The 27,238-nt window shown below is 32.0% G+C and overlaps 1 protein-coding gene and 1 pseudogene across 1 annotated transcript; one reads left to right on the forward strand and one right to left on the reverse strand.

Annotated features, from left to right (window-relative positions):
- Positions 1-1,253: 1,253 nt before the first annotated feature.
- LOC116136414 lies at positions 1,254-22,374 on the reverse strand (annotated as a pseudogene).
- On the forward strand, positions 11,657-13,045 carry LOC116136382 (lysine-rich arabinogalactan protein 18). Its single transcript, XM_031422099.1, has 2 exons — positions 11,657-12,273; positions 12,746-13,045. Exons 1-2 carry the CDS (start codon positions 11,704-11,706, stop codon positions 12,827-12,829), a joined length of 654 nt encoding a protein of 217 aa, XP_031277959.1. The 5' UTR covers positions 11,657-11,703; the 3' UTR covers positions 12,830-13,045.
- Positions 22,375-27,238: the final 4,864 nt, after the last annotated feature.

Genomic DNA, 27,238 nt, shown 5'->3' on the forward strand with positions numbered 1-27,238 from the left:
TTGTGAGGAAAGCCAAATGTAGCAAGCATAACCACGGATTGCTGCTTTTTCATATTAAGAAATTAAAGCATTGTTTTAATAGTAATGTTATAGTCATCGGGAGTAGTACACCGAATGTGCGTCGAATGACGTGACGAAATCTTGACCGTCGATTAATATTAAGTTATAATTAATCGACGGTCAGGATTATGTCACGTTATTCGGTGTACAGATTCGATGCACTACTCTCGGTGTCTATTATTTTCCTTGTTTTAAAACCCAGTGCAGCCCAGCTAGTTGAACTGGGACTCAGGGCCTTCATTGGGTAGGGTTACCAATTTCCTTATTCATTGAAAACCATAAAAATTGTGATAATGATCAATGAACAATTGATAGTCGAGATGTTGGAGCTTTTGAAGAGGAAGGGTTGGTGAGTGCAACGATGGTGACGGTGGTGATTTTCGGTAAGTGAATCAATTGGAAATAAAAAAAAACTGGTAGCGACAACAGTCGACGATTGGCGAGGCGAATGAGGGTGGGGTGAGATGGGCATTGATCAAGAGGTTGAGGGGAGTAAATTCGTGGTGATGTGGACGGTTGTCAACATTGGCGATGGTGAGATCTGACTTGGGTTGTTGATGTTGGCGATGGTGAGATCTGGTCGAAATTGAATCAGATCTTGGGTAGATTTTTCGAGGAATTGGCTCAAGGAATGATTGGGATTACTACCTTGGAGTGTGTTTGTTAAATTTCAAACCTCTAGGGATCTAACAAATTTTTAGGGGTGTATTTGCTTCATTTTAAACTTTTTGATACTCGGTTTGACCGACCAATAAAACCAGTCAACCTGGGACCCAACAACTTTGTCGGTTTCACCGCGAGTTGATTATTAAAACATTGCATTTACGTTCTACAATCAATTATTCAGCAAATCAAATAGTTCTCTAGAATGTGGTTACTCTTTTGCAAAATTTCAACAATAGATTTACCTAACGCCCAAGGAGATTAAGACAAAAAGCAATAAACTTTTGGGATATTTCCACATATAAACATTATTTTAGTATTTTAGATCTTTGTTTAAAGCATAATTAGTGAGTTAGGTACGATACCAAATTCAAACTTATCAAATCTTCCAAAGTGCAAGGTAGTGGGATTAGGTGATAGAGATCACATAATTGTAATTGGTATATCTAAAGTAAAATTCTATCTTCTTAATCAACTCAACAGATAAAACCATTCTTAAAAGAAACATAAGATTAAATGATTAGTATACATTCAAATACTGTTATCGTAAATGCAAAACTATTTATATTTTATGGAAAATCTTTACATTCTGATTTGTGTGAATCCACAGCCACTCTAATTCCTTTTTTCCTTCGTCGTCCTGCCCTTTCGGCCTTTCTTCTTTTCCAGCCATTCTCAATCAACAATTCTTCAATACTGGAATTGGTGGGCAAACCTGTACAAGAATCCCCATCAATACACTTACCAGAGGCTTTGAATCTCACAAAAATATATACGTTGAATAAAATTTGGACCTACCCGGAGCATTCTTTTTGTGAATCGCCATGTCCTTGTCGAGGTCTTGCTCTTGTCCGTTGGATTGTTCTACTTTTTCTTTGTCTCTATTATACGTCTTAGAATTGGCACCGTTGAAAGGACACGTGGCATTCATCTGCTTGTTGATCATATGTGCCGCGTAGTATGGGATCTTGACCGGCTTGGTTTTGGGATGTTTAGATTTCATGCGACTACTGATGAAGGTTAAGCAATCCACCAAGCTCTCTTTGGCTAATCCTTTCATGTCATACGCCTGTGATCTTCTCCACAAACTCTTACTGTGAGACCTCAACTCACTGGATAAACATATTGCTCTTGTTGTGTCACTAATGGCAGCTTCTGCCTTCTTTAGCAACAAATAACACTGAGCTCTATTGCTATAAAGAACAACCCTCTCTTTCCTCATCTTCAAGACTGTGCATAAATCCAAAGCCTCCGTATACTTTTTCGCAGCCTTTTCAATGTAACCAGACCAGAACTCCTCGTTACCTTCTTGCTTCAACTTACCTACTAAGAGTTGTTTCTCTTTCAAATCTTGTTCTGGCATGAGCTTCTCTTTCTTTCTTTTTTCCACCTTCAAATCCCAAACTTCCTCCACTGCTCTTTCAGCTTTCTTGCTCTTTAACTTCAAGTTACCGTATTTGATTTTATGGTAATCTTGTAAGAGTGTCTGTGTGATTGCTTCCCCAACTATTTGTCCTCTTCTGAGGGTTTTAAGTTCAACTAAATCAACAAGAAACAAAGCTACAAAGTCTATAACTTGATATCTTGTAACTGGGTCTTTGAGAAGTAGCAAAAGACAATCAATGGCCAAGTACTGCCAATCATCTGAAGATCTTGACACATTGCAAAGATTCTCTATTACTTTTTTCAATCTGGCTACCCTTTCTCTTCCTTTTTGGGTGTGACAAAGTGTTCTTATCAGCCCAATACCCGCAGGTGACCTGTGATTAGCCAAGCCGCCCCATAAATTACACGCGATTTTCAAGAACTCTTTACAGCAGATGAGATTGAGAGACCTTTCTTTGCATGCAAAGCAGTTCAAGAGATGGAGAGACCAACATTGAAGTTGACTAGCCCATTCTTCAGCCTTTCTGCTCTCTAACTCCAACCCTCCAAGCCCTTTTGTGAGCAAATCACAGTGATAACTCACTCTCTTCTTTTCTTTCAGGCTCAGAAATTTTTCATACACCACTTGGAAGCAATTGCAAGCTATTTCCTTTGCCAATTCTATGATCTCTACTTCATGCAAGGCAACAGCTTCAAAGGTTCTCTCATGGCTGGCTAGGTGACCCAGTGCACGAACTGCAACTCGTTGACCATAAATTGCACATGAGAGGATTATTTATAAAACTTTGGTTATTATGAGAGAGAAAAAGACTTGCTGGAATTTATTCATGACTCGCTCACGTTACATAATACGGATACCCATTGGCAGAAGTAGCAGCCAATTAATTAAGTCTTTCATTTTACTGTTTTTAAACTTTAAACCAAACCTTTGGATCTTAAATTGTAAGATTTAAGAGATATATAATGGATTAAATTACAACTAACTTATTTCTTATTGGTCTTCAAAATCCAATCATTTGTTGTATATTATAAGAGAATCACAGTTGTACGACTACTAGTAAACAACACAATCTCCAGAAACTGGAATTGCAGATTGTGGAAGCATTTAAGTCATGATGCTCTCCATTTTAATCCATTGAAAACAAAGTAACCACCGTGGATTATTTATTCCTGGTCCCCTTCCATATGAAGACAATCAAAAGCCCTTGTTTTTTTATAATCTTATACTGATTAAAGGTAAAGTTCAGTTGGTTTCCAACTCAAAAAAGTGCAGTAGAAATCCCAAAATATATGAGTCTAAGCAGAAGAGGGTTTGTCTCAAGAAAATGCAGCTGCCAGATTCAACATCGAACTATATGAGAAGCATGATTAGTTGCAATATTTAAATAATACTGAACTGGGTTTAATAATGTAATTGCCTAAAACAACGTGAATCTTTTTCGAATGTCTTCAACTATTATTATGATCAAGAAAATATCTATACAAGACAATGTCAATGGAATGAATATCAAAATGCATGTAAATCAGTTTGTTGTTCGGCGTGCACAACTGAGATTTCTAGGCACATGATCTTGGGGATTGCCGGCTTTAAGTGAATAAGAAACCATATTTTTTGGGAAAAAGTATGCACACACAAAGAAAATTTTGGAGTTCATTAAAAAAGGTACTTAAAGTTGGTGGGCAAAATGTACTAAATTCTTTGAACTTCAATGGTTTGATGTTTGATTAAGCATGCAAAAGGCTAATATGATTAAATAATTAATTTGAATGGGAAAAAAAAACCCTGAGAAAATGGAAAGCGCACATCACTAGAATGCTTTTGAAAATTTAATTTGAATTTTTGAAGGTTTGGCAAATTTTCTTTTAGAATTGGACTTAGGGCCGAAATCGTGATAGTGCTCAATGTTTTAAATTTTTAATAACCAACCCGAGATGAAACCCAGCAAAGTTGTCGGGTCCTGGGTTGACCGGTTTGACCAGCCAATCAAATCGGGTGACAAAACTTTTAAAATTTAGCAAATACATCCCTAAAAATTATAACGAAATCCCTATAAGTTTGAAATTTAGCAAACACACCCCAAATACAAATCGGCCGACGACTGGTTGGCGGTGATGACACCCCAAATGCAATCTCAATCGTCTTTTGAGCCTATTCCCCCAAAAATCTACCCAAGATTTGGCCAAAATCGAATTGACCCCAACGTCGGCATTTCAGGCTAGATCTCATTGATGTTGGCATCGACAAGCTCCCTATCACCCTGAAAATACTCCCCTCTTTCTCCCTACCAAAACCACCTCACCCCACCCCCGTTAGCCTCGCCAATCGTCGGCAAAAGCCAGTTGTTGCTGCTGCTAGGTTTTTCGATTTCCAATCGATTCACTCATCGGAAATCAACTTCGTCGCCACCATTGCAGTCATCAACACTTTCTCTTCAAAAACCCCAACATCCCAGCCTTCAATTGTTCGTCGTTCATTATCCTAAATTCTAGGGTTTTGGGTGAATAGTGAAAATCTTAACCCGGCCCGATGAAGCTCCTGGGTCCCGGTTAAACCGGTCGGGCCAAGCTGAGTTTTAAAATAGTGACAACACTTTGGTCTAATTGACAGAAAAACTTCTAAACTATCGAAAGAAACACGTGGAATATTTGTTATTTTAGGAAATTTAATTTCAATAATATGTAGTATTTGTAAAAAAATCTTTCATTTTAATATTTGAAATATATTATATTAATGGAAAGATAGATTACTTTGAAGATTATTGGGAATGTTATATAAAATGTGTTTGGTTAATTAGATTGAAATAAATTGGTAGTATGTTATATTGATATGTTTGGTTGGAAGGAATAAATTGGTGGGTGGTATGTTATATAGATTACTGAATTGCCCTTCTTTTTTAATATTATTGATATTATATTATTATTTAGACTATTTTTTAACATCTTACATTTGAGAATTTAGCTAAAACACTCCGCAATAAAAGTTTTAAAATTAACAAAAACATCCCAGCCACCCAAGAGAACAGTCTACTGTCGGCCACCACCGCTAGCTAGCAACAGGCAGTCGTTGGTTGGTGATGATGGCAGACGATGAACGGTGGAGTTGGTGGCCGACAATCGTCAGAAGGTGGCTAGGGTGTTCTTGGTAAATTATTTTAAAAATAAGGGTAATAATGTCCTAAAATTGTATTTGTTAGGGATACAATTGTAACAAAATTAAGATTACCAAGTAATTTTAAAATACCTAAGAAAATTATGGTATTCATATTACCACCTACATAACCAACAGTAATTACTATTAGTTTTAGAGGATTACCGGAATAAGATGACATTACTGGAGTTATGTAACATTCCCCTCAACCAAACACGCCCTAAAAGTTATCCCAAAATTTATGTCCCCAATTGATGTGCATCTTATTTGGTATTACCATTATACCACGACGTTACATAGAATTACACATCATAACAAATAAGAATTTTATGATAACTTTTGGATGTCTAGCATTATAATTTTTATATTGATAAATTAACATATAAAATATTCATAATTCTACCCCAAAAAGAAAAAATTTTATGGGGGCTTAAAAAAAGATTTAACAAAGTCTGAATATCATTACTAATTTAAAATTCAATCTACAGTGTAGTTATTCAAACTCCACCTAATTTTTCATTTAAGCCCCGTTTAAAATATAAATTAATATTGAAATAAGTAACATATACACCTATTAGCCAACAAAAATCGTATCAATCGTTCTCAAGTTATGGAGCAATGGAACAACCACGTCACCAAACATTTAATGCCTTGTTCAATTGTTACATGAGAGAATTATAAAGAGATTTAATTGGGCTTAAATCAAGCTTAGCCCATGGAGTTTTGTTCTGAGCCCCAAAAGACACCATTCAGACAGCTAAGAGCATGATTGAATTTTGGGCCTATAATTCGGTCATTTACCCCTTGTTGGTACTCGGTGAAGGAAGTGATTATGGTATTAAAAAGGTGAGCGCGGGTAGTGGGTAGAACCGAAACCTGTGGATATAATCGGAACCTACCTGGAACAACATTATGCAGGTAAGTTTCGGTTTCATTTTTTTGGAACCGACACAATACAGTTTCGGTTCCGGTTTCGGTTCCTACATGTGGAGGAACCGGAACCAGGAAAAAAGAACCTGCAATAGGTACCCGGCTTGGAACCTGCAGCGAATACCCTGATTTAGAACTTGAGCTAAAATAAAATATCTGTGAAAAATGGGAGGTCTATTGTAATTTTACATATAAAAAACTTTAAAATGGAAAAAGTTAAACTTTTACAATAACTTAATTAAATAAATATATCATTATACTTATTACATATAAACTACACCATATAAAAGCTTTAATAAATTATAATATATTAATATTAAAGTTTTGATTAATTAAATGTATAATTAGAATTAGGACCAATTAAAAGTGTTTTAATGTTATTAAAAGAATTGTTTTTTAATAAAATAGTATATTTGATTGAATAATAATATAATATTTAGTTATTTACTTCAATTATCAAGTTCTAAGTATATATGTAGTAAATTAATAATTAATTAATTATATATGATAAATTGATAAGCATTAATATATTATTAGTTAAATGATTACTTAATCAATTATAACATTACATTATAATTAAATAATTATTTAATTAATTATAACATTATATTATAAATAAATAATTACTTAATTAAATGATTAATTAATTAATTATAACATTTCATTATAAACATTAGTACAATACTTAATCAAATAATTAGAAATTAAATTAATTATAATATTACATAGAGCTGGGCATTTGGGACCGGGCCCAAAAGCCCAGTATCAAAACCCGGTCTCAAGACCGAAGGATCGGTCCTAAGTTTTGGGACCAGGCCTAATGAGGAGGGCCCGGGCCCTTCACTGGGCCCTTTTCAAAGTTTTTTTACATTTTATCATTTTAGTCCTTTGTAAAATTATTTAAACCCCCAAATAAGTATAAATTATAAGCGTTAAAATAAAATTTTATAAAATTTATTAAAAAAAAAAAAAAAAAAGTTAACTTTTTCAATAGTCTGATTACCTGGTACGTCAAATTCTAGTCCTTAATAACCAAAAACAAGAAAGTGAATATAATTCAACTACAATTCCCCAAAACAAGATCCGTCACGGAACTCTAATTAATATCTAAGACAATTCAAATCCACAAGAGATCTAATCAACCCAGATGCATAAATATCAGATTCAATCGATATATATCAATAAAACCCAAATATGAGCATCAGATCCAAATACCTACAAGCTAATTCAGACAAGTTAAATTAATTAAATAAATAAAACTGCGAAAACAATTGACAATAAAAGTAAAAAGGAAAAAAAAAAGAAGATGAAAACCAAACCTTGAATTATATGGCTTCAATCTGATCGTAGAATTATACAAATAAATAAATATTGACTCTTCAATTATTCAACCACATCAAAATTTTAATCTTAATTATGAGGTAAATACTAAAAGTCAGTAATTGTTAACGGCTGAAAGAGAGAACTATGAGTAAGAAACATTTTCAACGAGTGGTCGGATTGTTGAAGACAGAAGATGTTCTTTAACCGATAAGATGATTGAAGTGATAACGTGTTTACGGGATTGGACTCATACAGAAAGAAGACTACAACAGCACCCTGAAGATCTCGAACTACTCGAACTCTTTAGGAATACAGATTTGAATAAGTAACTAGTGTTGACGATGAAATTGAAGATGAATAATTTTAAAAAAAAAATTTATTTAATTGTTATTTGTGAAGCGTGAATGTGTGAAATGTGATATTACATTTATGTTAAAAATTAAAATTAACTATTAATTTATTGTTTTTTAAAATTAATTAAATTTTTAGAAACTTACTAATCAATCCTAAAAAATACTAAAAACCCCCTATAAAATTTGTTTTGCCCCAAAATATAAAAAAAATTAAGGGGGAAAAATAAAATTATCCAAACCCATGGGACCAGGCTAAGGCCTGGTCCGGGTCTGGTTGACTGGTCCCATTTAGGACCAGTCCCAAACAGGCCCAGGCCTGGGCCCGCAGGGACCGGTCCCTTGCCCAGCTCTAATATTACATTAAAGATTTATAGTATGATTATTTATAACATTATATCTAGCATAATCACATAATTAATTATAACTTACATAATTAAATTATTAATTAATTAATTATAACATTATATTATAAACTTAGTAATTATTACATTAGCGCAATACTTAATTAAATGATTAGAAATTTAATTAATTATAGCATTACATTATAAATTTATAGTATGATTACTTAATTAATTATAACATTAGTTATAAAACAATATTATTTAATTAACCATAAGATTCTATTATAAACATAGTACAATACTAATTAAATTATTAGAAAGTTAATTAATTAAAACATTACATTATAATTAAATTATTACTTAATTAATTAAGTGATTATAATATATGTAATGTTATAATCACTTATTAATTATAGCATTATATAATTAAATGATTACTTAATTAATTATAAATTTATAATATTATATTATAAACATTAGTAATTTACTACATTAGTATATTACTTAATTAAATTATTAAAATTTTAATTAATTATAACATTACATTATGATTTATAGTATGATTACTAATTAATTATAATATTCTATTATAAACTTAGTACAATACTTAATTAAATAATTATAAATTTAATTAATTATAATATTAAATTATAGATGATAGTATGATGTTTGTGTTTTGGTTTTGATTGAGGAATTTTATGTGATTGTGGAATTGATTGAATTCAAGTGTTGCTTAGAGAGAGAATTTATGAGCACATTGGACAAAATGAATAAGTAATCAAAATTGTTAGGGGTATATTTGTAAACTTTTAAGGTATTTTTGTTATTTTATAAACTAATAGGGGGTAATTTATTTTTTACGGGTACCTGGGAAAGAAACCAGAACCTGCATTTTAGGTTCCGGTTCCTTGAAATTAAAAACCTGCACTGTGCAGTTCTGATTTTTGATTCTTTTTTTTGGAAACTGCATTGTACGATTCCGATTTCTCTAAAAAATAAAAGTACCCGGAACCGCTCACCCATATATTAAATGTCTTCATCGTCAATCAATCTTCTATTTCTAATCTAAAGATGATAAAGATGTGGAAGAATTTATCCTTTACTTCGTCAACTTTGTTAAGAGTTTTACGTGTATGAAGTAACCACTTGACAAATAAAGCAAATCAATAAATTCACAAATTGTCTGAGACATTTTTGTTTTGTGGCCCCCAAAAACTCTAATTTAGGCGTTATAAATTATTGTTTTAGATCTACTATATATTCTTAATACTTTACTTACCTTTATTCTCCTAATTCGTGATACAAGTGCATTTTCCAAATGGACTCCCGACCTATTAGGAAGTTCAAAACCTGTAATAAGAGTTAAATTAAAATCTGATCTTTTTAAATATGCTTGACAAACAAGATCTTTCATCGAATTTCTTTTCAGGTTTGATCTAAAATTAGATCATATAATCGTAATTAGGAGTTTGATTTAGAAGGGATAAATTTGAACCATATATATATATATATTTTTTTTCCTGCACATAAAAAAAAAAAATTGTGAAAATCAAAACCTCTTGTCATTTTCTATCTCCCGTCTTTGTATATATATTTAAAAAATAAAAAGAGGAAAAGAGAAATATGGTAGTAAAGGAGAATATATTTTTTAAGGTTAAAGGTAAGAAACGCGGCCAAAGATAGTTGGTTGGTCGGCTCAGAACTTTACAGAATCGTAAGATTATAACCGGAACAAAAGATTGGTTACACGGCACGGTAAGCAAGACAGCTTTTGAATAGGCCCCACGTTTGGCGGTGGGCCAAAAATCCAACTAAAGTACAACATCAAGTAATTATTGTCAAACAACCCCACGTGGCCAGCTCTAGTTGGTTTTTCACTGTGGGAAAGACCCCACGCCTTAATCATCCAGCTGTATCAACTGCTTCTCCGCCAAACAAATTTCAGATCAATATTCAGTACATGACATATTACACCCCAAGCCACCCTAGAATCATTTGATATTAAAGCCATCATCAGAGTAAGGTTACCAAACGTGTCACTCTATACCTTTTCTTTTTAATTTAATTTATAATTTATTATACAAGTCAGTGATTGTTGGGATTGAGAATCTGGCATAATTTTTTTTTTTTTTTTTTTACCATTTTAATAATAATCTTATATCAAAGTTTGATGCATGAATAACAGTGAACTAATATCAAAATATAACAACAAATAATAACATTTTTTAAGACAATGTGTCATATAAAACGAAAATTGTGAATTACTATGATTTTTTTTTATTTTTTTTCAATTATATGTTTTTATGTGGAAAAATAAATAAATTCTTATTATTATAAGACATGTTGAGCACAATAAAGTGTTATGGTGATTATACTAATATCAACTTAACCTAATTCTAAAATTAAACTTCAAGGAGTTTGTCTGGTGATCAAAGGGGTTTTGCTTTCTTTCTTGAGTTCTTAGGTTCAAACCTTGGGGGATCATCTATCATAATAACATTGTGACTTACTTGATATTTTGAGCTTGTAGGATGTTCAATGGACCCTGATAATTAAATAAATTGTCCGCAAGCTAGCTCGGACACCTCAGTTACTAAAAAAAAAAAAAAAAAAATCTAAAATTAAAACCAACTATATCACTTGATGTTTATATGAAATCAAAATACAATTAATGATTTCCAAGTCATTACAAACACGTTAAAAAATTTTAGCAAGAAAAAAAAAAAAAAAAAAAAAAAAAATATTTTGACAAATATTAGTTACAACTCTTGTTTCATTTTGGATCCATTAAATTTAATTTGAATAAATTAAAATTTGTAATCATCAAATAGTAGTATCTAAATGGTATTATAATAAAACTTATCCCTTTACTTTATTTTTTACAAAACATCGTTATGTAAACATTTAGAGTACTATTATTTACTTTATTATTTCAAATATTAGTTGCAAATAAACATACAAATGTAAATTTATTTGAAAGTTTATTATTATTAGATAAAGAAATAATAATGTTAAGCATTGGATCGAATATTTGATGATGTTTTTGGTAATTATTTTGGTTTGAAGGACGAAGGGAGTTGTGAAAGCTTTAAATTTAGCAGAGAAACATAAAAAAAAGACGGATACATGATGTTAACTATATTAAGCATATGTCGCGGGGAAAATTTATGACTGGTTCTAACTTTTTTCTACCCACTATTAATTAATCTATTAATCTATTGTTCCATGTCACATACACCTAATGGGCCTAAAATGCGGGACCAGCCAGACTGTGTCAAGCGCCACATTGCACTGTCGTTTTGTTTGATACTCTATGTGGGACCCAAAATGTATCGTTAATCAAACGGCTATTTCGGGCCCATTTGACGGTGGTCCCATTTATTTTAACGGGTCAGATTTAACTAAAACTCTTCCGTTACTTGGATTTAGTCTATTTATAACACTCTCTGCTACTATTGCTAGTGTCACTAGCTAAACCTCTGCGTAATCTTTTCAAAACATGGATCAGAAATGCGCAATCGCGTTTGCATTTGTGTGCATCATTGTCGCCGGTGTCGGTGGCCAGTCTCCAGCTGCCGCGCCCACAAAAACTCCAGTATCCGCTGCCCCACCGACAACAGCTCCCGTTAAAGCTCCTGTTACAGCCCCTGTAACAGCTCCTGTTACAGCTCCTGCGAAAGCCCCGGCGAAGCCGAAATCACCCGCTCCCGTTGCGACCCCGGCAACTGCTCCAACTAAAGAGACTGTTCCTGCTCCTGTCGAAGCACCGACATCAACTCCTCCCGCAGCTGCGCCCGTGAGTTCGCCGCCAGCTCCAGTTCCAGTGGCGAAATCCCCTCCATCACCCGCCCCAACAACTGCTCCGGAGGCCGCCCCTGTAGCTCCAGTGGCTGCTCCTACTACTCCTGTGGAGGTGCCGGCACCGGCTCCAAGCAAGAAGAAGAAGCCGAAGAAGCACATTGCTCCTGCTCCAGGCCCGGCTTTGTTGGGCCCACCTGCGCCACCTAAGGAGGCTCCGGGACCGAGCTTGGAAGCATCTGCTCCCGGCCCATCTGTGGCGGCCGATGAGGTACTTACTTCTTACTTTTGAGTTTCTTTGTTTAGTTGGTTTGTGGCGTGCAATGCGCATCCAGATCTAGGACGATCAACACTCTTAGCCCTTAATTAGTAGGCTTGTTTAAGCTAATTAAAACTGATTAAAGACATCCTAAACCCAAACATATCATCGTACTTGGATGTAGCACGAAAGTGATTCAAGTGTTAAGTTGATTTTGAGTCTTAAATTAGTTGATAGAAATTAAACGGTTACAAATATAATTTATTTTATGTTAGGTGTTTATTAAAAAAAAAAAAAAATAACGACAGTTGTGGTAGCTTTTGTCAATAACTAATTTCACCTGAAACTACTAAACAAGAAACAGCGAAGTTAATGTAAAGACTGTAGATAGGACACTGTACAGACACGGGGTTGCATGATATCATTAATTGTGAGTTTTATTTTTTTAATAATATTTAGGATTTAATATTCTGAATTTTTGCAGAGTGGGGCAGAAACGGTGAAGGGCGTACAGAAATTGGTGGGTGGACTGGGCGTTGGATTGGGTGTGATCGCTTTGATGTTCTAGAGAGATGATTACTCATATACCCCCACCCCCTCATGTGTCACTTTAATTACGGCTTTAGTTTCACTTTTGATGATATTTAATTGCCATTTGTTTGTTTGATTACAAATTAGTATTTATTGTTATGAATCTCTGAGCTGGTGCCTACCATATATTGCTTTGTATTTATTCTTTTGGTGAAGCTTGAGGTTGAGGGGATAGGAGACACTCTTTAATTCATTACTTCTGGACTCTTGTAGCCTATCTATTACATCTTTTTCTTTGCTTTGCTTTTCTTTCACTCTTGGCTTTATTCACCCTCTTTCTACCGCCCTGTCAATCACTCTTCTAATTATGGGTTATTGGGTAGCAATCTTCATAAAATCATTAATTCAATTAATGATTGGGGCCTGTTTGTTACCATTTTTAAAAAATGTTATTATGATGAGTTGATTTGAGTAAGATCAAATTGGATTTGAATTTAAAAATTTGTTTGATAAAATATCTTAAAATTATATCATAATTGAATAAAATGTTGAATAGTTATATGGTACATTTTTTTAATAAGGTTTATAAGATAGAATAGTTATTTGGTATATTTTTTAAAAATATTTAAATTATTTTTTTGATCTCATACATTTGTTAATTTAGTTATATATTATCACAATAAAAGTTTAAAAATTAATTAAAGCACCCCAGTCATCCAAGAGGACAGTCGGTCGTTGGCCACTATCGTCAATCTCTAGAATGATGCACAATCGGTTGGATTTGACTGGTTGTACGACGATATGGTTGTTTTTGATCAGATATATCGCCAAAATTTGGCTATTGTCAATGGCAGTAGATCTGGCCATTAACAACCAGAATCTGGTCGTCAACGACCATATTTGACCGGTCGTATGTCGTTCCAACCACGTTTGGCGATTAGCAGTGATGGTCTTGGGTGGATTAATTTTTAAATTGGAAAGAGAAAGAAAAATGTTTTTAGTTGAATAGAGTTGAATAATTTGAAAACAAAGCCTCTTTTCATTTTTAGACAAAAAAAAAAAAAATTATTTGAATTAGATTAATTTTCAAATTGAATTGACCCAATAAATATATAAACACATATCTTATTTTTAATCAAAATAACATAATAGAATAATGATCTAAAATAATGTAACAACTGGGGGGTAAAACTCTGTCTTTCCTTCATTCAAGGTAATAAAGCTGTGATGACTTTGACTTAACTGTCCATTTGGATTCAGATCACAAATGGCTGAACTTGAATGTGGTTGACCAAATTACATACACGGAGTTGTTGCAATTAATTGCTGGATTACATTTAATCAATCGTTAAATGGCTACTTGCAATTTGAACATATATCACATCCAAAATTTCACATGCTACAAATTAATTAATTTTCCCATTGTGAGATCTGTCGCAGCAACTCTCTTTTCTGTTGTCTACTTGCCCTTTAAAAATTTGTAGATAGAAAATTCAACATCTTATAAACAACAATTAAATTTATGGAAAGAGGTGCAAAAGAACATGAGCAACACATCTGTATTTCTCTGTAATGACTTTCCTCTTGTCCAAAATAATATGTCATATGTCTATCTCATTTGATGATGATTTTTCATAACAACAACTCTGTTATTCCCTGATCATCAGATTTGGATGAAGCTTTCAACTGAAAATTTAGGTGAAGTTATTGACACAACTGTAAAATTTGTGATTCCATAAATTTAAAGGCTTCCTTTGGTTCAAAATTTGGAGGTTTTGAAAAAAGTTAAAAAAAAAAAGGTGAATTGGACGGGTATTACGAGGTAGGATTTATAAACTAAAAAATACCCTTTATATTTGTTTTTTTTACAAAATACCCCCTATAATAAAACATTAAAAGTTAACAAAAACACCTCTAACCCATCCTCAAATACCCCCAGCTGGCCACCACCACCGGAGGTGGCCGGAGTCGTCTTATTGGTGTATGACCGGCTGGATGTTGCCGGTCATGCGCCGCTATGACCTTTTCCGACCAGATCCACCGACAAAGGCTAGATCTACGGCCAGATTTGGCCGTATTTGCTCTCAACGACTATCAACAAACGGTCGTCGTTGATGGTCAACGACGATCGTTTGTTGGCCGTCGTGACCGACTGTTACGGCCAAATCTTTGACCTTAGATCTGGCCTTTTCTGGCAAGATCCACCGTGGTCTTTTCTGAATGAAAAAGACTAGATCGACGCACTACCGGCCATATTCAGCCGGTAGTGCGCCATCCTACCAGATTCCGGTCATTTTCTGGCTGTGGTGGCCGGAATCTGGTAAATGTGGATTGTTAGGGTGTTTTTATAATTTTTTAAAAAATATTTAGGGATATTTAATTAAATTAACAAATTTAGAGGGTTTAAAAAAATTTGAATAATATTGAAAGTAATATTCCAAAAAATGAGAGTTTTTGGGTATTTTACTATTTAACTTTTTTGAGAATACTAAGAGTAATATTCCCAATTTTGAACCAAACGAAGCCAAAATATCCTTTCGGGAATGAATTATTGTACCTTGCTCACTAAGATTTGCCTTTAACCAAAAGTAGCATTATTGAGTGATAAATACTTATTACTGAATATATAATATATCTGCTGACAAAAGAGAGACCCACTGTAAGTATTGACTCACCTCTTTTCTTCTATAAAGGCCGAATAAATCTTTTTTTTTTTTTTTTTTTTTTTTTTTTTGCGAGTGTAACTAAATTCTATTTTAAAATGCTACACAAAAGGAATAACGTGCAGGAACCGAAAGCACATAGGCACATAGCATTTCAAGAATGGAAATGTTTTTCTTTTCTTTTCTTTCCTTTTTTTTCTTTTTTAATCTGCGTAAGCTACCTGCCTACCTCCTTGACTTGAAGTAGTAAGATTCCTGAACGGACTGAATATGGTAGTTACTAGAAGCAATTTAATTTGTCCGAATTGGAATAGCCCACAGCTGATTGAGCAACCCATTCCAGGTTTCCCCTGTTTTGTTAGAGTTTATTAATTTTCCTTGAGGTATCATAAATAAAAAATTTCCCACTTAGTTACTATAAATAATAATTTTCCCATTATGTAGTAATTCGTTAGGGTTTTACTGTTTGATTTAACGGTTTAAGTTTAAAATGTATTAATCATAATCATCAGATGACGAAAACATTAACATATCAGATTATAAATGATAAATTATTATTTTAGATATTTGAAGGGAAAAATTTATTTTATGTTACCTTAGGGAAAAAATTGTAAACTCATTTTTTGTTGGTAATTGATTTGATATATATGCTTTAAGATAGGTATTATATTTATATGCAATCCTAAACTGATTTCTGTATACATTATCTTAAATTTTAAGTGTATCCAACTATTAAAAGTTTTAATTTGACTCTTAAAATAGGGTTAAATTTTTTACTTTTTGGTCTTCAAAATTCAAATCCTACGAGAAAAAAAAAAAAAAAAAAAAAAAACAATGTAATAATACAAAGTCTTGAATTGATTCTAATAAAATGCACCATAAAATTAATGAAAAGAAAACATTTTTAGAAATTCTTATAATGTAATGAAGCTTATAAAAGTTAATTTAATTTTTTTTTATTAAATCATAAAGTTGAATTAATTATGAAATCTAAATTTAAAATTTTTGAATGTTAAAGTTGTGACACACAGAATTATATCACAATAATTACATTATTTAAAACTAATTTTAATATAAAACCCAAGATCTAACATATAATATTTATGAATTCTATACAATAATTAAAAATTTGACCTTAGTTAGCAATTGATATATTGCTATATTTGACCTTAGTTAGCAATAATGTTCGTCAACATATTACAATTTACCTCTGAAGAATAAAAGAATTACAAATTAAACCTGTTTTTTAATACAATTTACACTCATACGTCTTTCCACTATACTATACTCCACATGAATCACTTAATTCATGCAAATAGTTAATCATTTGGTTTTCATAATCTAATTGGACTTTAACAATATTTAAAAAACAATTTTATATATAGATATAAATAATATCATACAAAAAACTATTCTTGTAAACCCATTGGTCAACTTTCTTTAATTCTAATACTTCTGCGAAAATAAGTTGAGTATACTTTCTCACACTTGAGAATAGTGGATTATATGTTGAGCATTTATGTAATATACATATTATAAACATAACCCAAAGTGCCTGTACATAGTCTATAGATTAGCATCATTGGTCGGTAACATCAAAGTTATATAAATAATAAATAGAAACACATAAGTCTCTTAGGCCTAAGGACAATTAGCGAATTGTAGCAAAGTTACCATTTCTATATACGGTAAAACCTCTCTATAGTGATACTCTATATAAGAATAAACTCTACGTAGTCATAAAAAATTATAGTTTCAATTTGGGATAGTTATAAATAAGAATAAACTCCACATTGTAATAAGTTATAATTTTTTTAATTCTTACCTTAAGGAAAGTTGCCTCTACATAGTAGTAATTAACTGAATATTATAAATAAATATATGTTATGTTACATTAAAAGTTTAAGATGAAATAAAATATTTATCTAAAATTGTTTGAGATAATGACTTATGCTTTAGAATTGTTACCACATTTTTTACCTTACGAGTACGTAATACCTCGCTAGATTGGACACCTTCTTGTTGAAGCAAAAATATTTTTAGCTTCTTGAGTATGTTTAGAGATTCATAGCAAAAAACTTTTTATATTTTCATACTATCATCCTTAGGATTATTTATTTTATCTACTTGTCTAATTGCTGTAATAATTTCTTCTTTGGTTAAAGTATATACGATTTATTGTTCATTTTGATGATCAAGGAAGACATTAATATCCATTTGATTAATGTAGTGAAGATGTCGAATTTGATCCTTTAATTCTGCAATACTCTTTTATTCTCCTCATCCACTTCATTTATAACTTGCAATTCATCGATACTGGGGGTCCTAATTTTGCAGTGCTTAAAACCATTGGTAATTGTCTGTGGCTTCACATCAATTGATCATACATCAATTGCATTTACAGTTTCATCAATGACACTTATCTTGCTGGTTCTAAGACACGATCTTCTATCAATTTCAAAAGTAGGCAATTGAAGCACTAAATTGAAATCATAATACTACTAAAATATGAATTGAAATCCTAGTACTATACTACTAAAACATGAATTATAAAATAAGATTTCAAAATAATAATTTTTGTAACTATACCTCAATTAAGTTATAACCTCCTCATAATAATAAAATCAGTTAGTCCCACTATTATGACTATAGAGAAGTTTTACTGTATTTAGTAAAGATTACTTTATAAGGTATACTTTACTTGATCTTGTTTTGTGCATGTACTTGTTACATTGCACCTACTTGTTTGCTTAAGGTCATACCTCAACGACGGAACAAATCATTCTAATTTCTATCATATAGCAACATAAGAAGTATAGACATAATAACTATATAATATAATTTAAATAATAAATGCCTATAACAAATTTAGATTACGTTTATTAATCAATAGCATGATCTTTTACAATGTCCTTAAATAATATATATTATATCTCATATAATAACCAAATAATAAACACCCATAAAATAATATATATGAAATTAATTACATAAACCTAAAATTAGTTTTTGAGAGGACATAATTCTAATAGTGACGATGTATTAGTAAAAAAAAAATAAATAACCCCTAAGATCTTGAAACTAGAAAATACAAGGTGCGTAGATCAACATAAATAAAAGGAAAATATCAGGAGGTGTAGTAATGGGCCAGAGCATCAACACCCCAATTCTAATGTTGGACTATAAGTCAGAATGCATACTAGAGATTTTGCTGAGAGTCAATGGAGATGGAGGATCCAGGCAGAATCTCTTAATTTTGTAAATGCTTGGAACCAGCATTGAATTATATAGTTATAAAATAGAAATCAACAACGTTGAGATCAATTTTTAGTTGTTTTAATAATTGAAGCAGGAATGAGCAGGAAGAAGGAATTTGGCTGCTGGCGTTTTCATTCAACATATATACACAGATAAGAGATCATAAATTTAAAACAAAGGTCATCAACTACTTCTTCTCTAATAGTTTTCAGCCTGATGAGAGTTAATCCTTGTCTTAGTAGTCTTCTAATGAGTAAGGATCATAGAAAAGATGATTCTATTTCTGCCCCCTTGTCTTATTAGGATCACCGAAAGATGATTCTCCCCTTAGCAGAAGAAAAAAACAAAACATAAGCAATAGCTTTAAATAATTAATTAGATGTATAAAATTCCAAGGAGCAGATTAATCTTCAATATAACCTAGATACATCTGCCTATACCTTCTTTCATAAGCTTATTCATGAGCATAACTTACATCACCAAAGACACTCGGCATTCAACGTTACTCTTAAAACCTCTTTAACTTGCTCCAAATATGTTATATTATCTATCTTTTCCCAAAATTTGATCATGACATTCTAACAATTGCAACATCGCAAATCCATTATTCTGATAATTTCTTGAGTCTTATAAAAAATTATGAGTCAAAGTTCAGATACGTATTCTATATTGAGATTTTTAGGTGTTGGGTACGTTATCATCGTTTCTAAAATAAAAAATGACCCCACTCTATATATATATATATATATATAGTGAAGAAAAATGACCCCAGTCTAATATTAAATGAAAATAGAGTATAAATGTCGTCCATGAATTTCAATTTGATTTTTATTCCGACCAAAAAAAAAAATAAAAAAATAAAAAAATAAAATAGGGACCAAATAAATGAGGAGCTACTACGTAGGTGATAGGCCCAGTTGGAAGCCTCCATTTATTAATAAATAATAAAAGTAAACACTTTTTTTCCACCCAAGGGTTTTTCTCACTTAAAAGTTTCAAAATATTACTTTTTCACTTAAAGTTTATATTCCGTCAATACTTAAAGCTGATTTTAACCAATTTTGATAAAGAAAATTCTCTATGTCATCATCATTTGAATCTCCGATCTCTTCTCTATAAAACCTCTTTTAATCTGATACCTGATTTTTTACCGATTGTTGGTAACTATAAAGCTAGGATTTTTTGTTCTTAGCTAATTTCTGACTGATTTAAACGGTGAATATTTAATCGTTCACCACCCTTCAATCCACTAGACTCCACCCTACAAAACTGCTCCTGGTAACCCGTCAAACACCGGTTGAGAAAGTGAAACGTATGTTTAGTATTAACGGAATACAAACTTTGGGTGAAAAGTAGTGTTTTGAAACCTTTTGGGTGAAAAATGTTAATAAGGCAAACCTTGGGTGGGAAAAAGTCATTTACTCTAAATAATACTCCAAAATTTGATCTTCTTATTTATTAGCCATTAATTAAGAATCTCAACATGTATCGGTAATTATAAGAGAAAAAAAACTGTGACCTACTGACCTCCCTCGCTTGTGGCACTACAACCATTCAGGACAAATTTTTTTTCACCCCATTGTGATTATTATTATTATTTTAATTCAAAATCCATAAATGGAGTTAATTACGTTAAGTGCTTAATCCTGATTCCTGAAGAGGGTAAGCTACTTTTTGATAAACGAGATTCTTTATTTGTTTTTTAACTTTTGTCAACACTTTTCTGGTGGGTATTAAAACAAGAAGAATATTTAGTATTAAAAAAAAAAAAAAAAAAAGAGGACACTCTTTTCATAGCCAGGGCGGTGAGACCGTGAGAGGACTTGGATTGACATTTGAAACTGCTGAAGAGGACATTCCCCTAATAACAACCATGCATGGTATAATTCTGGTTCATTTGTAATCTTCTGTAATTCATCTATATAAATTGATTTTTGGTTGGTACTGGATTGGATTTTCATGAATTAAAAAATACTATATCCTCATCAAATCCCAACTATCTCTTACAATGGATAAATATACATGATTAATCACAGTAACCAGAAGAATAAGGATAAGGGATATCTTCACGGAAACGCATTAATTATAAAGTGAAATTTCTTCCTAGCTCACCTACTCTTTCAATTGCCCATCACCAACCACAGATTAATTAATTATGTCCCCACTCCAATAATTCATCATTGGTAAGAAAACTTTTATAACGTGCCAAATACGTGAAGCAGGCAACCAAATATCAGCCCTAATATCTTCTTTATTATTATTAATACGTGTGATGAAGAAAAAAGAAGAAAGAAAATGTTATGTTGTGGATGATGCAGACATGATGTTGACTCCATCTTTCTGAAACACGTAAAATTCTAATAATCATTGCAAAATGCAAAATCTACACGGCTCGGGGCGGGTAGAGTTGATGGGTCGGGTCAGATGGGTGCTAAGCTAATCCATAAATTGGAACGTAGCGCCAATAAACACCGACTGGCGACAAGTAGACAAAAGTGAAATGATATGAACAGAGACAGTGGTGGTTCTGTAGCTTATCCTTTGACAGAGAAGCTACTTTACTTGTAACTACAAAGCCACTGCTCCTTAGTCCGTTCTCTGTACTTATCTCATACACTAGCTTTCTAGAACGGCAAAGTACGTATTTGAGATTTATGGTAATCTGTAAGAGGGTCTGTGTGATTGCCTTCCCCAACTATTTGTCCTCTTCTGAGGGTTTTAAGTCAACTAAATCAACAGAAACAAGCTACAGAGTCTCTTAACTTGATATCTTGTAACTGGGTCCTTGAGAAGTAGCAAAAGCAATCAATGGCCAGTACTGCCAATATCTGAAGATCTTGACACATTGCAAAGATTCTCTATTACTTTTTTCAATCTGGCTACCCTTTCTCTCCTTTTTGGGTGTGACAAAGTGTCTTATCAGCCCAAACCCGCAGGTGACCTGTGATAGCCAAACCGCCCCATAAGTTACAACGATTTCAAGAACTCTTTACAGCAGATGAGATTGAGAGACCTTTCTTGCATGCAAAGCAGTTCAAGAGATGGAGAGACAACAATGAAGTTGATAGCCCTCTTCAACCTTTCTGTTCTCTAACTCCAAACCCTCCAAGCCCTTTTGTGAGCAAATCACAGTGATACCTCACTCTCTTCTTTCTTTCAGGCTCAGAAACTTTTCATACCACTCTTGAAGACAGTTGCAAGCTATTTCTTTGCCAATTTCTGATCTCTACTTCATGCAAGGCAACCAGCTTCAAAGGTTTTTCATGGCTGGCTAGGTGACCAGTGCACGAACTGCAACTCGTTGCTCCACCCAACTCATCTTACCTCTTAAAAGCTCCATTAACGGCAAAACTACACCTGATTAATAGCTTTTTCAGCGAATGAACCTTGTTCATGGTATATGAACCGATTTATGCGCAGCATAGTATGGAATATAAACGTTCTGATCTCTACGGAGCCATTCTTTGTCGTTATGGCTCTCAGGATAAGCTTTGCCATGCATTCAAATATGCCAAGGGATGGAAATGGGTTGTCAGGTTGATTGAGAGCGATGTTGAAGAGGCCACTAAGACCAAGACATGTTCTTGATCATCTGCGAGGGGCATTGTTTGAAGCATCGGGCGATTTTTGCTCTTCTGGTAGATGGGACTGTCTCATTCATAGAAAGAAAAAACAAAAAGGGGTGGAAGCAAGTTTTTTCTGGGGTCATCCTTGGTGTATTGTTATCTTTTGGTGTTGTGATCCCATGGAGGAGAGAAACGAAAGAGAATCGAATGGCAGTGTTTTGTGTGGTAATTTATGGTCAACAAGAGAGACGCAGTCGTGTAGATTCAGGTGTTGCAGGAGACACACTTAGCTGCGCATGAGAGGATTATTTATAAAACTTTGGTTATTTGAGAGAGAAAAGACTTAGTGTAATTTATCATGACTCGCTCACGTTACAAATACCCTTGGCAGAAGTAGCAGCCAATAATTAAGTCTTCCATTTACTGTTTTTTAACCTTAAACCAAACCTTTGGATCTTAAATTGTAAGATTTAAGAGATATATAACGGATTAAATTACAAATAACTTATTTCTTATTGGTCTTCAAAATCTAATCATTTGTTGATATTATAAGAGAATCAGATTATTTAAGGGCGGTTCTATTGTACGACTAATAGAACAACACAATCCAGAAACTGGAATTGCAGATTGTGGAAGCATTTAAGTCATGATGCTCTCCATTTTAATCCATTGAAAACAAAGTAACCACCGTGGATTATTTTATCCTGGTCCCCTTCCATATGAAGACAATCAAAAGCCCTGTTTTTTTATAATCTTATACTGATTAAAGTAAAGTTCAGTTGGTTTCCAACTCAAAAAAGTGCAGTAGAAATCCAAAATATATGAGTCTAAGCAGAAGAGGGTTTGTCTCAGAAAATGCAGCTGCCAGATTCAAATCGATATATGAGAAGCATGTTAGTTGCAATATTAAATAATAGAACTGGGTTTAATAATGTAAATGCCTAAAACAACGTGAATCTTTTTCGAATGTCTTAACTATTATTATGATCAAGAAGAGATCTATACAAGACAATGACAATGGAATGAATATCAAAATGCATGTAAATCAGTTTGTTGTTCGCGTGCACAACTGAGATTTCTAGGCACACATGCTTTGGGTTGCCGGCTTTAAGTGAATAAGAAACCATATTTTTTGGGAAAGTATGCACACACACAGAAAATTTGGAGTTCATTAAAAAAGGTACTTAAAGTGGTGGCAAAATGTACTAAATTCTTTGAACTTCAATGGTTTGATGTTTGATTAAGCAGCAAAAGGCTATGATTATAAATAATTAATTTGAATGGGAAAAAAAAAACCCTTTGAAAATGGAAAGCGCACATCACTAGAATGCTTTTAAAATTTAATTTGAATTTGAAGGTTTGACAAATTTCTTTTAGAATTAGACTTAAGGCCGAAATCGTGATAGTGCTCAATGTTTTAAATTTTTAATAACCAACCCGAGATGAAACCCGCAAAGTTGTCGGGTCCTGGGTTGACCGGGTTGACCAGCCAATCAAACGGGTGACAAAACTTTTAAAATTTGGAAAAAACATCCTAAAAATGACAGTAAGTCCCTATAAGTTTGAAATTTATCAAAACACACCCAAATACAAATTGGCCGGTGGACTGGTTGGCGATAACGACACCCCAAATGCAATCCCAATGTCCCTTGAGCCTATTCCCCAAAAAATCTACCCAAGATCTAGCCAAATCGAATTAACACCGACGTTGGTGTCAACAACCTCCCTATCACCCTAAAAATACTCCTCTTTCTCCGACCAAAACCCACTTACCCCCACCCCGTTAGCTCGCCAATTATCGGCAAAGCCAGCGTTTGCTACTGCTAGTTTTTCGATTTCCAATCGATTCATCATCAAAAATCAACTTCATCACCACCATGCACTCATCAATACTTTCTCTTCAAAAACCCCAACTCCCGCCTTCAATTGTTCGCGTTCATCACCACAAGTTCTAGGGTTTGGTGAATAGTAAAAATCTTAACCCGACCCGATGAAGCTCCTGGGTCCCGGTTAAACAAGGCCACGCGCGGTTTTAAAATAGTGACAACATTTTGGTCTAATGTGACAGAAAAACTTCAAACATCGAAGAAACGTGGAATATTTGTTTTAGGAAATTTAATTTCAATAATATGTAGTTTTGTAAAAAAATCTTCATTTTAATATTTGAACATCTTATATAATGAAAAGATAGATTGCTTTAAAGATTATGGAATGTTTATAAAATGTGTTTGGTTAATTAGATGAAATAAATTGGTAGTGTGTATATTGATATGTTTGGTTGGGAGAAAAACTGGTGGTGGTATGTTATATAGATACTGAATGCCCCTTTTTTTTTAATATATTGATATTATATTATTATTTAACTATTTTTAACATCTTACAATTGAGAATTTAGCTAAAACACCCTGCAATAAAAGTTTTAAAATTAACAAAAATACCCCACCACCCAAGAGAATAGCTACCATCGGCCACCACCGCTACAGCAACAGGCCGTCGTTGGTGGTGATGATGGCAGACGGACAGTGGAGGTGGTGGTCGACAATCGTCAGAAGGTGGCTAGGGTGTTCTTGGTAAATTATTTTAAAAATAAGGGTAATAATGTCTAAAATTGTATTTGTAGAGATACAATTGCAAAAAATTAAGATTACCAGTAATTTTAAAATACCTAAAAAAATTATGGTATTCATATTACTAACTAATAACCAAAAGTAATTACTATTGATTTTACAGGATACCGAATGTTATATATTAAGTATGACAACCAAACAAAATAAGTTAGTAACATAAGATGATATTACTTAAGTTATGTAACATTCCCCTCAACCAAACACGCCCTAAAAGTTATCCCAAAATTTCATGTCCCCAATTGATGTGCATCTTTTTTGGTATTACCATTTACCACGACATTACATATATACACATCATAACAAATAATAATTTTATTATAACTTTTGGGATGTCTAGCATTATAATTTTATATTGATAAATTTAAAATATAAAAATATCATGATTCTATCCCAAAAAAAAAAAAAATTAATTGGGGCTTAAAAAGATTTAACAAAGTCTGAATGTCATTACTAATTTAAAATTCAATATAGAGTGTGTATTCAAACAATACCTAATTTTATTTAAGCCCCGTTTAAAATATAAATTTATATTGAAATAAGTAACATGTACACCTATTAGCCAACAAAAAACAAAATAATATTGTATTCATGAATTTACTAACCTTTGTAAATATAAAATATAGTATGGATACTATAAATATAGTATGGATATATATATATTAACAAAGGTGAATAAGTGATTAGTAGTTTGTGAGTAAACATATCATATTTCAACCAAAAAAAAAAAAAAAGTGTCAATCGTTCTCAAGTTATGGAGCAATGGAACAACCACGTCACCAAACATTTAATGCCTTGTTCAATTGTTACATGAGAGAATTATAAAGAGATTAATTGGGCTTAAATCAAGCTTAGCCATGGAGTTTGTTGCAGCCCCAAAAGACACCGTTCAGACTGCTAAAGCATGATGAATTTTGGGCCAATAATTCGGTCATTTACCCCTTGTTGGGCCTGGTGAAGGAAGTGATTATGGTATTAAAATTGGGATGAGCACGGGTGCAGGTAGAACCAAAACCTGTAGAGAGAATGAACCTATCCAAAACAACATTATACGGGTAGGTTTCGATTCCATTTTTTGGAACAACACTGCGTAGGTTCCAGTTCGCGTTCCTACATATGGAGGAACCGGAATCAGAACTTGAGAAAAGAACCTGTGACGGGTACCCAGTGGAACTACAGCGAATACCCTGTTTTAGACCTAAACTGAAATAAAAATATTGTGAATAATGGGGGTCTATTATAATTTTACTATAAAAAAATTTGAAATAGAAAAAGTTAAATTTTACAATAACCTAATTAAATAAATATATAATTTTACATATTTCATATAAACTACACCATATAAAAAATAATATATTATAATTATTACTATTAAAGTTTTAATTAATAAATGTATAATTGGAATTAGGACCAATAAAGAATTGTTTTTTAATAAAATAGTATATTTGTTGAATAATAATATAATATTTAGTTATTTACTTCAATTATCAAGCTTTAAGTATATAATGTAGAAATTAGAATTAATTAATATATATGATAAATTGATAAACGTTTATATATACTAGTTAAATGATTACTTAATCAATTATAACATTACATTATAATTAAATGACTACTTAATTAAATATAAGTTTATAACATTATATTAGTAATTTAGTTATTAATTAATAAAAATTAGAAAAATAATTAACATATAAAAATAATTAATGATAAATATATAATAAATACAAATAATTAATTATAAACAATAATTTTCTTTTTCGATAAACATTTCATTATTATAAATTGTACAATACTTAATTAAATAATTAGAAATTATATTATAATATTACATTAAGATTTATAGTATGATTATTTATAACATTACATTATAGTAGATCACATAATTAATTATAACATTACATAATTAAAGATGAATTAATAATTATGACATATATTAAACATTAGTAATTATTACATTAGTACATACTTAAGTTAATGATTAGAATTAATCAATTATGTCATTACATTATAAATTATAGTTGATTACTATTAATATGATAAATGTATGAAAACATAAGTAGTAATAATTATAAGATTCTATTAAAAATTAGTACAATACTTAATATTATTAGATTAAAGTAATTAATTAAACATTAACATAAAAATTATTAAATTATCTTATAAATTACATATATTATAATCACTAATTAATATAATATTATATAGTTAAATGATTACTTAATTAATTAAAATTTATAATATTACATTATAAAAATTAGTGAATTTATTACATTAGTATTACTTAATTAAATGATTACAAATTAATTAATTATAACATACATTATAGATTTAT

This window comes from Pistacia vera, unplaced genomic scaffold (genome assembly GCF_008641045.1).
Source record: "Pistacia vera cultivar Batoury unplaced genomic scaffold, PisVer_v2 Contig312, whole genome shotgun sequence".
NCBI classification, from domain to species: domain Eukaryota; kingdom Viridiplantae; phylum Streptophyta; class Magnoliopsida; order Sapindales; family Anacardiaceae; genus Pistacia; species Pistacia vera.

What these genes read in the sequence shown, in the direction of transcription:
- LOC116136382 (XM_031422099.1), top strand. Translation starts at nt 11,704, where the DNA reads ATGGATCAGAAATGCGCAATCGCGTTTGCATTTGTGTGCATCATTGTC. An exon ending in CATCTGTGGCGGCCGATGAG is followed by an intron (nt 12,274 to 12,745) that starts GTACTTACTTCT and finishes GAATTTTTGCAG; the next exon opens with AGTGGGGCAGAAACGGTGAA.